Raw genomic sequence first — 13943 nt, forward strand, 5'->3', positions numbered from 1 at the left:
CCCACCCCCCCCTGCCCCCACCCCCCCCCGCCCCCCGCCCTGGGAGTGTGCCCAGCAGAAGGAATGCAGGCTGGCATTTTCCTAACGAGTACTTTCCTGCCTCTCAGTTCAGGAAGCCATGTGACTGAACAAATAGTGAGCTTGGAAGTCAATGTTTCGGAGAAATTTGTTTTCCTGGTAAGAGCCGTTTCCTTGCAGCTGCAGCCACAGCCCTCTGGCCCTGCACACCAGCTCTGCTTGGCCTCGCTGTTCCCCATCCTGCGCGCGCCCCAGACGCCCGTTCTCCCACCAAGACACTGGTCATCCTGCCAGGGCCCGGCCTGAGGGGAGCCCCTGGGCCTCCAGGGTGGTGACACCAGGCTGCCAGGAGGGGACCCTGGAGGCTGGGAGGGGAGGGGAGGGGAGGAGGCTGGCTCCCGTCCCCCGTTTCCATCCAGCATGGTCCTGCCGGGGGCGGTGGGGTAGGCGCAGGCCCTGTGGGCCCCTTCTCAGGCTCCCCGGGACCCCCACTGTGCTAACACATCAGCTGCACGACCCCCTTTGTCTCAACGGCCCCGAGAGGTTGGGACTATTACCCCGCTTTGCAGGTAGAGAAACTGAGGCCCAGGCCACACAGCTAGGACACCCACTCCTGGACGTGGCTCCAACCACTGCCCCCCGGGGTCCTTGGAGGCCGGGTGGCGCCCTGAGGCCCTGGCCTTCTGTGTCACAGGAGCTGATCTAGGGGAGCCCCCGCCCCCATCCGGGATGCTGGGAGCCCCGCCCACCCAGCCTCCCCTGGCCGCCCAGCCCTGGGGGGCCCGCCTGCACCTGCTCTGAATAAACTCTACGGCCAAACCCGCTGCCCCAAGCCTTTCTTGGGGCCGAGGGGTGACAGGTGGGGGTGGCGGGGTCAACAGAGGTGAAACCAGCTGCCCTGGAGCTTCTGCCATGAGGAGGTGGGGTGAGTTGAGCACCGTGAGGCCTTGCTCCATCTGCAGGGGCACAACCGCTCAGCTCTCCTTGGAGCCGGGATCCCAAGAGTTGTTTCTGCATTCCGTGTGCATCTCTCCCACCCTGCCCCCTTGTATTCTCTCTCGGTCTCTCTGTCTCGGCATCTCTGTGTCTATCTCTCTCTCTGTCTCTGTTCCTCTGTCTCTCCCCCACCCCTCTGACTTGGCTACTGTCTGCTGTGTGCTGGGAAGCCTTCACCTGGCCTGTCTACCTGTGAGGACAGCTGTGGCACTTGGAGGTGGGGTGGGGTCAAGGGCAAAGGAGGCAGCTGGTATTACAAGGGCCGCCGCGTGTCTGCTGTGTGGACTCGGACAAGTGCCTTCCGCCCTCTGCTCGTGAAGCTCTTCACCCGTAAGATGGGGAGACGCTGTCCCCGCCTGGGGGAACGATCCTGTGGGTGAGAAGCGAGTACCAGCAGGCGGGGCTGCCTTTGGTCACTGTCCGGTTGGCAGGATGCTGCTGGTTGGCCAATCGCTGAGCATATGGCTTCTTCAAAGGACTCAGTCGGCCAGCAGGGCTGCAGGCGTCAGGACATCCTGGCCCACTCCTTGCTGCCCGCAGCCCAGGGTGGGCTGGGCTGCACAGAGTCAGAGTCGTGTGGGCACCATGTCCTTGGTCCTGCCCCACGCCTACTCAGCTGGCAGGCCCTGGGGGGCACGCGCCCACGTCCTGAGCATGCCTGGGGCTCCCAGGTGGGCCGTGTACTGGGAGCTGCTGAGGGGGCTCCTGCTGGAGCCTTTTGGGCAGCTGCTGGGTCCTGGTGCTGTGGGGGGCCCTGCCTGCCGAACGCCCTCAGCACACATTCCCAAAGTGCTTCCCAGAGCACCTCGTGCCCTTTCATGTCCCCATCCCCTCACCCTGGAGCCTGGGGGCCCTGGAGGCCCCTCTGACCACGGGACATGGTCTGAGCACCTGGGCGGCCTGGGGCCCAGCCTGCAGGCGAGCGGATCAGGCGAATGAACACAGGAGGGAACCTGGGCGGCGAAACCCACGCCCCATGGGTGGATCCCCCTCGGGTCTGGCCCCGCCGGCTGGTGGGCGGCCGTGTGAGCTGCCAGACTGCGTAATGAAGCCAGCCTGTGCCTTCCCCGACACCCACAGGGAAGGGTATAAACCTGGACTGGTGCCGAGGCCGGTGTCCTGCAGCTTTGGGGAGCTGGCCCCAGCCCCTGCCTGCCAGACATGAGGGGCAAGGTGCTCACAGCCCTGCTGGGGCTGTTCTTGGCGCTGGCGGCCGGTGTGGAGGACTTGAGCCTGAAGGACTTCGGCTTTGCCCAGGTGGCCGGGTCAGGGCGCCTGCCGTTGGGGGCAGGCCCGCCCCGGCGTGCCTGGGAGACCCTGCAGGACCTGCTGCCTCTGGAGCCCCCCGCTAGCTCCACAGCGTGCGGGGCCCTGGAATTTCCCAGACCACTGTCCTGCTCTGTGGTCGGGGGGTGGCCCTTGATCCTGGCTGCGGCTCCCCCGGGGCCGCCCCCTCCAGCTCTCCATCCCCCCCGTTTTCAGGTACCTGGTACGAGATTGCCTTCGCTCCCAACCTGGAGCCCCAGGGCTCGCCCCAAAGAAGATGGGGGCCGTAATGGCGCAGCAGGAGGGGCCCCACCTGGCCCCGACCTCCGTGTCTGACCAGTGAGTGGCGCCTCTCTCCCCTGTGCCACGCGGTCACCCTGCTGGGATGAGGGTGGGTTTTGGGCAGAAGGACATTGGGGGTACAACCCTTCCCAGATGAGGGGTCCGCAGAGCAGAGCAGGAGTGCAGGGGGCCGTCATTCTCTAAGACGGCGGAGGAGGTGACCTGCAGCCTCAGGGCCAGTGCGGGCTGGGGCTCGGCCTCTGGCCCCACCGCCCGGGACCCCTCCCTGCCGGGTGTCGGGGCCTCCCCACGAGGCTGCCCCAGCCCAGGCACCGTGGATGAGCCCATGCTGTCTGCAGGCTCGCACGCCCACGGCCTGGACACCTCCCCTAGAACGTGTATGGGCTGGGGAGGTGTCTCTGGCCCCTCCGAGGACCCCTGGTCTGAGCCTCAGAGGTGGGCACACTTTCACTGCAGAAGTTTGTTCCCAGAGGGTGGTCTCCTCCTGCCCGGCCGGGTGGCTGGGGGCTCCCGGGTGGTCTCGGGGCTGCCCCTGGTCCAGAGCAATGGCGTGGCGGGGTTGGAGGCTGCTGGGCTGGCAGGCGGCTGCTGGGCTGGCAGGCGTCTGCTCTTTGCAGCATGAGCCGCTGTGTGAAGGAGGAAGAGCCAGGCTGGGAAGGGGTCTCTCGCCCCCGGGAAGTTCAAGCTTCCTATGGAGTCTGGCAAGAGCTGCCTGCGGGGGCCCGGTCCTCACTCCCTGCCCTGCACTCCGCTCAGCCTGGAGGCCAACGTGGTGCCCAGTAGGCTGGGGCCCTCTAGCCGTGCCTTCCCTGTGGACTGGACCAGGTGGGGACGCCGTGTCCCGCCACATGCGGCCCTTGCTCAGTCACACGGGGCACCGAGGGTCTTCCCGTGGGGACCTGGCCTCAGTGCGGTGCTACTGGTCACCCGGCCCAGAGCCCTCGGCATGAGGCTCAGTGCAAAGCCCGTATGGAAGCCCCCCAGCCGCCGTCTCCAGCCCCCAGCCTCTGGCCTCAGCTGCCAGGACTTCCTCTCTGAAATCCTTGACAATGTCGATCAGGCGTCTTCCTGTCCTGGTCAGCGGGGTTCCCTGCCCACAGTGTGTGTGTCCTTTATGAGGCAGGGGTGGGCCCAGGGGCGTGGCCCGTGGGAGGTCCCCACCCAGAGCCCAGGAGGCCTGTGTTTGGTTCATTTCCCAGGAGGCAAAGAGGTCGCTGTGGTGGCCACGGACTACGAGACGTACGGCATCATGAACACTGTCTTCCACAAAGGAGGGAAGGCCCACAGTGTCCTGAAACTTTATAGTGAGCCCACGGGGGAGTCTCTACTCTACCTCTGCCCTGTCCCAGCCCAGAGAAGGGGCAGGAGAGGGCCAGGAGGTGGATGGGATGGGCGGGACAGCCAGGGAAAGGGACAGGACAGGGAGGGGGACGGGGTAGGGCAGGAAGGGGCACAGGACAGGGCAGGGAGTGTGTCTGTGGCTCCAGTCTCCGCCTGTGCCCCCCCAGCCAGCGGCAGCCCTTCCTCTCAGGCCGGATGGTGGAACACAACGAAAAAGCCATGGACAGGCTCCTCGTAAAGGCCATGGAGCACGGGCTGTCAGCAGTGGATGTGCAGCCGCTCTCCAAGGACTGTGAGTGTCCGGGCCCCGGGGCAGGCCTCTCTCCAGGCACACATCTCCCCGCGTCACCGTCTTCTCTTCTCCGCAGTGACCTGCGTGAACTTGCTGCCCTAGGTGGTGAGTTCCTGCCCCCACTCTGAGGCTGGGGCTCTGTCCACCAGGCCTTCCCATCACACCTGGAAGAGGAGTCTGGGGTCCGAGGGGCGGTGGGGCTGTCTGGGGCAGACAGAGCTGAGGTCCAGACAGTGGGCCGAGCCGTGAGCGGCTGCCTGAGGGTCGAGGCCGTCAGCTGTCTGTTCTGGGCCAGCTCCTCCTCTGGTCACAGAGGCTGGGCTGAGAGTGCGGTCCGGGCACCTGTCCTGCAGCCCCTCGCGCTGTCCCGTCCTACCGGGAGGTAAGCCTTTGCCCCGTCTGAGCCCCACCCGAGTCCTGGCCTGAGGGGAGCCCCGGCTCGCTGTAGTTCCTGGGCCTCCGGGGTGGTGACACCAGGCTGCCAGAAGGGGACCCTGGAGGCTGGTGGGGGGAGGGCAGGGCTGGGCGGGGGAGGGGAGGAGGCTGGCCCCCATCCCCCGTTTCCATCCAGCAGGGTCCTGCCGGGGGCGGTGGGGTAGGCGCAGGCCCTGTGGGCCCCTTCTCAGGCTCCCCGGATCCCCCACTGGGCTAGCATGTCAGCTGCACAACCCCCTCTGTCTCAACGGCCCCGAGAGGTTGGGACTATTACCCCGCTTTGCAGGTAGAGAAACTGAGGCCCAGGCCACACAGCTAGGACACCCACTCCTGGCCGTGGCTCCAACCGCTGCCCCCTAGGGTCCTTGGAGGCCGGGCGGCGCCCTGAGGCCCTGGCCTTCTATGTCACAGGAGCTGATCTAGGGGAGCCCCCGCCCCCATCCGGGATGCTGGGAGCCTCGCCCACCCGGCCTCCCCTGGCCACCCAGCCCTGGGGGGCCCACCTGCATCTGCTCTGAATAAACTCTACGGCCAAACCCGCTGCCCCAAGCCTTTCTTGGGGCCGAGGGGTGACAGGTAGGGGTGGTGGGGTGTGTTTTCTGTGACTGCCCTAAAAAGGACAGCAAACCCAACTCTCAGGTGGCCTGGGTTTACTGTGACCACGTCTGTCCCACCCCTGGCTGGACCTCCACCTGCAGGGGGCTGAGTTGGCTGCAGGCCAGGCTGCCCTGGGGGCGGTGCAGGGGTAGGGGGACGGGGGCGCCATCTGCCACACTCCTAGGGTCTTCTCTGGTCCCTGAGAGCCAGAGGCAGCCCCAGGCCGGGCTCCCTGAGCCCTCTCAAAGGAAAGGTGACCACAGCCGGCGCCTGTCTACCTTCGCCCATGGCTCCCTACTGCCCCGAACTCAAATCCACGGGCACTGGGTCCAAGGCCCTTGGCCACGGCTGCCCTCCGGCCCCCCACTGGCTCACACCCACAGATCAGCGCAGCCTCATCAGGGCCTGGGGGCACCCTGCATTGTCTCACCCCAGGATCTGCACTGTGATGTGTGATCCCCGCCCCCCTCCTTCCATCGGCTGGGGCAGGGTAGAGAATGTGGGCGGGTGTCAGCCTCATACCCACGTGCAGAGCAGCGTGACCGGGCTTCCAAGCACGGCTGGGGGGCTGGGGTGCTGGTCCAGTCAGGGAGGAGAGACCCTGCTGACCCTCAGGCGTCCAGCCAGCCGCCAGTAAGCCCTGCAGGAGTAAGGACCAGCCCTGAGGGAGGACCTACCTGGGACTCGCCTTAGCAAATCCTTAACCGAGTCCCAACAGACCCACAGGGGAGATGTTTGGAGACCGAATTCTGACACATTCGAGGTGCTTGAGGAACATTTGGGCTTTTCCCCAGATCTGTGAGGCCAGAGCTCGGGGGAGCATGGTCGTCTGCCTCAGGGGAATTCCCCATAGAAGATTCTAGGATGTCTGCTTGGGCTTGGGCTGCTTGGTTCCATAACACAGAACCCTGCTGGGCGTGGTGCAGAAACAACAGTTTACTTTCTCAGGTTTCTGGAGGCTGGAAGCCTGAGATCAGGGTGCTGAGAGGGCTGGTGTCTGGTGAGACCCCCTTGTTGGCTTGTGGACGGTGGCCTTCCCGCTGCATCCCCCGCTGGCCTCTTCTCTGCACACACACGGAGATAGGTCTTTGGTGTGCCTCCCTCTTCTGAGGGCGCTAGCCCTACTGGATCAGGGTCCTACCCTTATGACCTCACTTAAACTTATCCCCCCCAAAAGGCCCTAATGCCAAATACGGCCACATCGGGCCGTGAGGGCTTTAGCACAGGAACTTGGTGGGGGGGACACAAATCAAAGGGTGATAATGGAGACCAGGGCTTCCACCGTGCACCAACAGTAACGTCTAGCACAGAAGTTACTACACATACAAAGAAACAGGAAAATATGACCTATGGTTAAAAAAAAAAGAAGTTAATAAAAAGTGATCCTGAGAAGAGCCAGAGATGGATTTGGAAGGTGAAGGTCTAACTAAAGCAGCCTTTACATTCTGAACTTTTACTCTGCTCCACCGTCCCATCTATTCACGCGTGGGTACCATTCTGCCATCCATTAGTCTAGTCCTTCCTCATAGCTTCTGTTTTATTTCTATCTATCTATCTATCTATCTATCATCTATCATCTATCTACTATCTATCTACTATCTATCTATAGATCTATCTCTTTGTCTAATAGGGTAAATTTTGGCAAACTGAATTTTCCTGTAAAATTATCCATCTCATTGAGGACTTCAAAGCGATTTGCTTAGAGGTCAGCAAAGTAATTTCTGTTGATGAAACATTTTTTTCTTCGGTCCCAAGGGTCATTTCCCACCCTCTTGTCACTTCTTACTTCATGTCTTTACGGTCTCTCCATTTTTTCTTATTCATGTTGGTTAATTCTGTTATTTTTAAAAAATACTAATGATTTTGTTAATAATTCTCCAAATGAGCAGAAAAATTCTGTTCAATTTTCCAAGGATGAGGACTTTGGTTCATTAATTATATCTGCTGTTCTCTATACTCTATTATTTCCCGCTTTTATCATTATTATTTCCTTCCTCGTGACATCCTACACTTTATCTTGATCTTTGTCTAGTTCTTAGAGTTGGGAATTTAATGCATTTGGTTTCATTCTTTTATTTTATTTTATTTATTTATTTTGTTGTTGTTGTTTGTTTTTTGCGGTACGCGGGCCTCTCTGTTGTGGCCTCTCCCGCTGCGGAGCACAGGCTCCGGACGCGCAGGCTCAGCGGCCATGGCTCACGGGCCCAGCCGCTGCGTGGCATGTGGGGGCTTCCCGGACCGGGGCACTAACCCGTGTCCCCTGCATCAGCAGGCGGACTCTCAACCACTGCGCCACCAGGGAAGCCCCTCATTCTTTTATTTTTAATGGTGTGTTTAAGGTTATGATGTTTCCGCTGACCCTGAATTACATGGTATTTTTATGATATTTATTTTAAATAAATTCTGTAATTTCAGTTTGTATTTTTCCTTTCATCCAATAGTATTTTTTAAAATAGAAAGTTAAAAAAAATCTAGTTTTATTGTATTTTGTTCTGTTTTGGGGTTTTTTTTGGCTGTGCTGCATGGCATGTGGGATCTTAGTTCCCCGACCAGGGATCAAACCCACATGCCCTGTGCTGGAAGCACAGGGTCTTAACCCCGGGACTGCCAGGGAAGTCCCAGTTTTATTGTATTTTGGTCAGAGAATATTGTTAACAAACCATTACAAATATTGTTTGTAATATTCCTACTTTGTGGAACTCATCGATGCTTTCTCTGTGACCAATCAATTTTGTGCATGTTTTACTCTCTGTTATCAAGAGTACAATTATATATTAAACCCTCAAGACCTGTCTTAGATTTTTTAGGGCTTCTTTATCCTCACCTGCAGTGGGTCCATTAGCCCTACCTTTGTTGAAGTGACGTGGGCACATCTCCTGCTATGCGTGTAATTCTGTTTGCCTTGCCTGGTCGTTTGCTCTTGGAAGTTTGATGCCAGCTTATGTCTCTCACCCTTGAAAGTAATTTGATCATTTTGCCTGGAGACCCTGAAGAATTTTTCTTTATCAGTAAAGCCCAATAGTCAATTTGTTTCCTGAGCACAGTCAGCTCTTATTTAATTCTTTCCTGCTTTTACTCATTTCTGCTCTTTAGTTAATTAAAAAAATTCTTCAGGGCTTCCCTGGTGGCGCAGTGGTTGAGAGTCCACCTGCCAATGCAGGGGACACGGGTTCGTGCCCCGGTCCGGGAGGATCCCACATGCTGCGGAGCGGCTGGGCCTGTGAGCCATGGCCGCTGAGCCTGCGCGTCCGGAGCCTGTGCTCTGCAACGGGAGAGGCCACCACAGTGAGAGGCCCGCGTACCGCAAAAAAAAAAAAAAATTCTTCATTCAAGATGTTCTTTTAATGCCCTTCAAAGCTTCAGCATATTTAATTCAGTTTGGAATGTTACGTTACAGTTTTATTCTGCTTTCCACGCACCCCCCTTTCCCCTCGGTGGGATTTCCATTAGATGAAATGTTTTCATTCTTATTTCGATTTCTTCTTCTAGGAGCAAAGTATAAAGACTACTGAAGTCTATTCATTTCCTGCATGGGGTTGGCAGTTTGGGTGACTAACAAGATTCCTAATTCAAATGCATCTGCTAATGTGAGTGCAGAAAACTGTCTTTAATGGATGGCATTTTGGGTACCGGGTTGTGTGTGTGTGTGTGTGTGTGTGTGTGTGTGTGTGTGTGAAGTCTGGTTCTCTTTTGTCTTGAAGGGTCTTATGTTTTGTCTTGTTTTTTAATTTATTTAATTAATTAATTAATTTATGGCTGCGTTGGGTCTTTGTTGCTGCGCGCGGGCTTTCTCTAGTTGTGGCGAGCGGGGGCTACTCTTCGTTGCGGTGTGCGGGCTTCTCATTGCGGTGGCTTCTCTTGTTGCGGAGCACGGGCTCTAGGTGTGCGGGCTTCAGTAGTTGTGGCACGAGGGCTCAGTAGTTGTGGCGCACGGGCTTGGTTGCTCCGCGGCATGTGGGATCTTCCCGGACCAGGGCTCGAACCCATTTCCCCTGCATTGGCAGGCGGATCCTTAACCACTGTGCCACCAGGGAAGTCCTTGAAGGGTTTTATGTTTACAGGCGTTTTTTTAACTCCTGCTACCCAGTGAGGAAAGGCACCCTTGCCCTTTCTAACACTCCGCCCTCCCAGAGGTGAGGCTTCCCTGAAGCTTCCTCCTGAGCCCGGCGCGGCCCTAAGGTCCCGTCCTGGCGGCTGCTCCGTATCCATCGGAGTTTTGCAGTCAGAGTGGCTTTCCTCTCCTGGGGGCTATTTTAGCTCAATCTTAGGGCCCTTGTCCACCTCCTCTTTCCTCCGTAGCCCTTCCTAGTTCTCCATTAAGTCTCGAGACGGGGTCTCAATAGCGACCTCTGGTGGACTTTGGTGTTTTTTACTTACGGAAAATGTGAGGTTTCTATTTTTCATGGTTTGTGCGGTTGCATTTTTTTTTTTTTTTTTTTTGGAGAATTGTGCAGAGATTCAGTTTTAATAATGGTCGTAATCGTGGGTTACACAGATGTGCTTTACCTATCCCACTTTTTATAGTTTCATGTTTATAGTTTATAATGTATTATAGAAAAACAGTACAATTTCAAATATAGTTCTCACCTTGCTAAGCAGAGTAACCATAGCTGCTTTTACAGCCTATGCTGTGGTCTGAATGTTTGAGTTCCCCCCAGTTAAAGTCACAGGTTGAGGATAAACAACAAGGTCCTACTGCAGAGCACAGAGAACTATATTCAATATCCTATGATAAACCATAATGGAGGGGCTTCCCTGGTGGCACAGTGGTTAAGAATCTGCTTGCCAATACAGGGGACACGGGTTCGAGCCCTGGTCCGGGAAGATCCCACATGCCGTGGAGCAACCAAGCCCGTGCGCCACAACTACTGAGCCCCCGTGCCACAACTACTGAAGGCTGCATGCCTACAGCCCGTGCTTTGCAACAAGAGAAGCCACTGCGGTGAGAAGCCTGTGCACCGCAACAAAGAGTAGCCCCTGCTCGCTGTAATTAGAGAAAGCCTGCATGCAGCAACAAAGACCCGATGCAGCCAAAAATAAATAAATAAATTTATTAAAAAAAAAAAATAGGGCTTCCCTGGTGGCGTAGTGGTTGAGAGTCTGCCTGCCGATGCAGGGGACACGGGTTCGTTCCCCGGTCCGGGAAGATCCCACGTGCCACGGAGCAGCTGGGCCCGTGAGCCATGGCCGCTGAGCCTGCGCGTCCGGAGCCTGTGCTCCACGACGGGAGAGGCCACAGCGGTGAGAGGCCCACGTACCGCAAAAACAAACAAACAAAAACCCGAAAAGAATATTAAAAAAGAAAATATATATATTTCTGTATAACTGGACAGCAGTAATTAACACAACATTGTAAATCAGCTACACTTCAATAAAAAAGTTAGAATGAAAAAATGAAATAAAAAGTCATAGCTGACATCCTAACCCTGATGTGATGGGACTGGGAGATGGTTAGGTTGTGAGGGTGGGGCCTCACAATGGGACCAGTGCCCCACGAGCTCCCTCGCCCCTCCCCCTGTGAGGACACAGCAGCGAGTCCCCACCTAGAAGGTCCACACACGACCAGGCTGGCACCCTCATCTTGGATGTCCAGCCTCTAGAACTATGAGAAATAAATGTCTGTTGTTTACAAGGCACCAGCCTATGGTTTTCTGTTATTTCAGCCCCAACGGACTAGACAGTCTGCCTTTAATTGCAGCGTTGGAAGCATCACCCATGGGTCTGCTTCTGGCGTCTGTTTTTCCTGCTGCTTCTCACTCACATTGTCTTCGTCTCCTAAGTGTTTTTTTTGTTTGTTTGTTTGTCTTGTGGGCCTCTCACTGTTGTGGCCTCTCCTGTTACGGAGCACAGGCTCCGGATGCGCAGGCTCAGCGGCCATGGCTCACGGGCCCAGCTGCTCCGCGGCATGTGGGATCTTCCCGGACCGGGGCACGAACCCGTGTCCCCTGCATCGGCAGGCAGACTCTCAACCACTGCGCCACCAGGGAAGCCCTCCTAAGTGTTTTTTTAGGAAACTGAACTTGAAAAAATAACGAACAGGGTTAATGTGAAGGTCGGGATGATGTTTTTGCCTTTTATTGTCATTTTCTTCCGTCAGGCATCTGGGAGGCTGGTGGTCAGGGACCACCCCCATCCAAGCTCAGGCTTGAGGCTCTCTGGGCCCCGAGGCAGGGCAAGGCTTAGCTGCAAGTCTGTGTGCGGCGGGCTTACTTTCATCCCCTTTCCCGCAGGGCTCATCTTCCAAGCAGGGCTGGGGTGCTGGCTTGGCCGAGGTCCCTCCTGGGAAGGCCCGGCAGGACAGATGGCTTCATCAGTCCTCACCTTCCAAACCCTGCCTGTTCTGTGTCCACAGCACCCCTGGAAGCCAACCAGCAGAGGGGTCTGGAAGCTGTGGCATGCAGGGTCCCCCACCCCGGCGAGGCATCTTCCCAGTTACTTCCGCCTGGGTTTCGGGGGCTCAGACAGATCCTGCCGAGCCCCCTGCCCTTCACTCCCAGGCAGGGTCTCCGATGACCCAGGGCGGGCAGCCCAGGCCCAGGGAGAGCTCCCATGTGGCCTTGGGGCCCTGGCCAGGGTCATGGTGAGCAGGGGTAGGAGGCAGCAGGGTGAGGCTGTCAGAGAGTGGGCAGGTCCAGACGGGCAAGCAGCGGGCGGAAGGAACAGGGCGTTCCACTGGGTGTTGCCATGATGGGGCAGGAGCCCGCAGCCCGCAGAGCGGGAGGGTTGCTGGGCCGGGAGGAGGTGGGAGCTTTCTAAAAAGCTGCACGGGGTCTCTTCATACTTTTGAGGATGAAAACAAAAGATATGCACAGCTGCAGCTTCTGGAGGGACTGCTTGTTCTTGCCCCGCTCCTCAGACATGACCTTGGCCTGGATTCAAGGGCAGGGTCCCTGGCCCGCCCAGACTGAGCCAGAGACTGTTGGCTCCCCGGAGAGGAGGGGAGGGGAGGGGATGGTGTGGCTGAGGGCTGGATGCTCGTTCTGGAACCTTCCAAGTGAGATAAGCGGGGATGGCACGAATGTGTCTACGTAGGAGGGGCTTCGCACACGCTCCCCAGGGCCCACGGCCCACTCTCCGGCACGTCTGGAGGATTAATTACCCCGCCCCCCCACCACCGCCCCGGTACTTTTGCCACCTTGCGAGAAGAGAGGTCAGGATGGTGCCCCGGCGGCTAGCGGCCGCCCACAGCAGTGCATTCAGAGCCGTATAAACAGGCTTCCAGGGGCTGGAGGGCTCACTCACCCCCGCGCAGGTGTGCTGGTGTGCAGACCGCTGCGAGGATGAGGGGTGTGCTTCTGGCTGCCCTTCTGGCTTTGGTCTTGGTGCCCAGGGCCCGGGCCGTGTGGCTGGGGAGGCTGGACCCTCGGCAGGTGACAGCCCTCTTGTGCCAGCACAGGCCTTGTGTCCGCATGGCCTCTCGGCTTCCCCAGTGCCAGCCCAGACCACGGGGGCTGTGGGTGGAAGCCTGCGTCAGGGCCCCCAGATCAAGAGGATGGGCCAGGGCTGGAGGGACAGGCCCCCTCACCCGTTCCTCCTCCATCAGCTCCTCGGGTCCTGGTACATTCTCGCCGTGGCCTCAGGAGAGAAGGACTTTGTGGTGGGGAAGGGCCACGAAGAACATCGAGGGGGTCATGCTGACCCTCACGCCAGGAAACACCCTGAAGATGCTGTCCTCCCGGAACCGGTGCGTGGGGCTGGGGTCTGGATGGCGGGCCCCGCCCTCACCTCCCTCCCCCTCCGCGCTGGGCTCTGCTCTGAGAGCCACCCTCTGCCTGGCGTCTGAGGTCTGCATCCCTGGACTCCTGGCTGGGGCGCCCCTGGGTGGGACTCATGCTTTCTCCACTGGGGCCGGGCACAGCTTCTGACCTCCCCGCCTGCTGTTCCAGGCCCTTGGTTAGCTTGGCAGGGTCTCTGGTCAGCGGGAGAGGCCTCTTCTTTGCTTAAGGCCCTCCTGAGCTGCTACTTAAGGTGGGTCCGTGCATCTGTGTCTTCGAGCCCCTGGTTCTCTCGGAAAATGAATCCCCCAGAAGATGTGGTCACTGAGGTCATTTGTCAGACAGGACTTGTGGTGTCAGGCTGAGCCTTAGCTGGTTTTGGCCAGTGGAGCAAACCCCACGCACACCTTGGGGCAAGGGATGATGGAAGGAGGGGTCATGCTGCTGGGGGACCTTGCTGCCTGGGACACCTGGGGGGAGCCAGGCAGGGGGCGGGGGGCATGGCGTGCTGGGGGAGGTGTCGTTCTAGCGTCCGCACCTTTTACGTGGGGAAGACCAGGCAGTCACCAGCTGGTGGTGCACCACGGGCATTTCCACCCTGAATCTGGAGCCATCGCGCGGCCTGAACAGCCACGCAGACCCCGGCCTCAGAGGAGAACTTTCTCCCCTGCTCCCCGAGGCACCCTCACTCCCTTCAGGAGGTGGCGGGGCTGCCGTCCACCGGGCCAGGCTGGCCGAGGACGAGCAAAAGGACAGAGGAGGTCTGTGCTGGGGTGGGGGCCCCTCTGAGTTGGGTGAACACGGTGTCACATGCGGTGTGGGCGGCAGCCCCAAAGCCACATGGCTCGGTGAGTCCTGATGGGGCTGGTGGGAGAACAATCTGGATATGGAAACCTGGCCTCTGGAGAGCCCTGGGCCCTGTGGAACAGCCGTGGACGGGGAGAGGACCACGGCCATCGCAGGGGAGGGGGGGCTCCGAC

The 13943-nt window shown here is 58.4% G+C and overlaps 2 protein-coding genes across 2 annotated transcripts in view; both read left to right on the forward strand.

Annotated features, from left to right (window-relative positions):
- LCN8 (lipocalin 8) overlaps positions 1-5169 on the forward strand; it is a 6889-nt gene extending 1720 nt beyond the window's left edge. Inside the window, exons 3-7 of the mRNA XM_007459012.1 lie at positions 108-170; positions 3775-3887; positions 4115-4216; positions 4512-4598; positions 5012-5169. Of these exons, the coding sequence (XP_007459074.1) occupies positions 108-170; positions 3775-3887; positions 4115-4216; positions 4512-4598; positions 5012-5169 (523 nt within the window). The remainder of the gene's footprint in view (positions 1-107; positions 171-3774; positions 3888-4114; positions 4217-4511; positions 4599-5011) is intronic.
- A 7359-nt stretch (positions 5170-12528) lies between these two features.
- LCN6 (lipocalin 6) overlaps positions 12529-13943 on the forward strand; it is a 6475-nt gene continuing 5060 nt past the window's right edge. Inside the window, 3 exon segments of the mRNA XM_007459013.1 lie at positions 12529-12618; positions 12792-12857; positions 12859-12932. Coding sequence (XP_007459075.1) covers positions 12529-12618; positions 12792-12857; positions 12859-12932 — 230 coding nt within the window.

This window comes from Lipotes vexillifer, unplaced genomic scaffold, assembly GCF_000442215.2.
Source record: "Lipotes vexillifer unplaced genomic scaffold, Lipotes_vexillifer_v1.1 scaffold636, whole genome shotgun sequence".
Classification (NCBI taxonomy): Eukaryota; Metazoa; Chordata; class Mammalia; order Artiodactyla; family Lipotidae; genus Lipotes; species Lipotes vexillifer.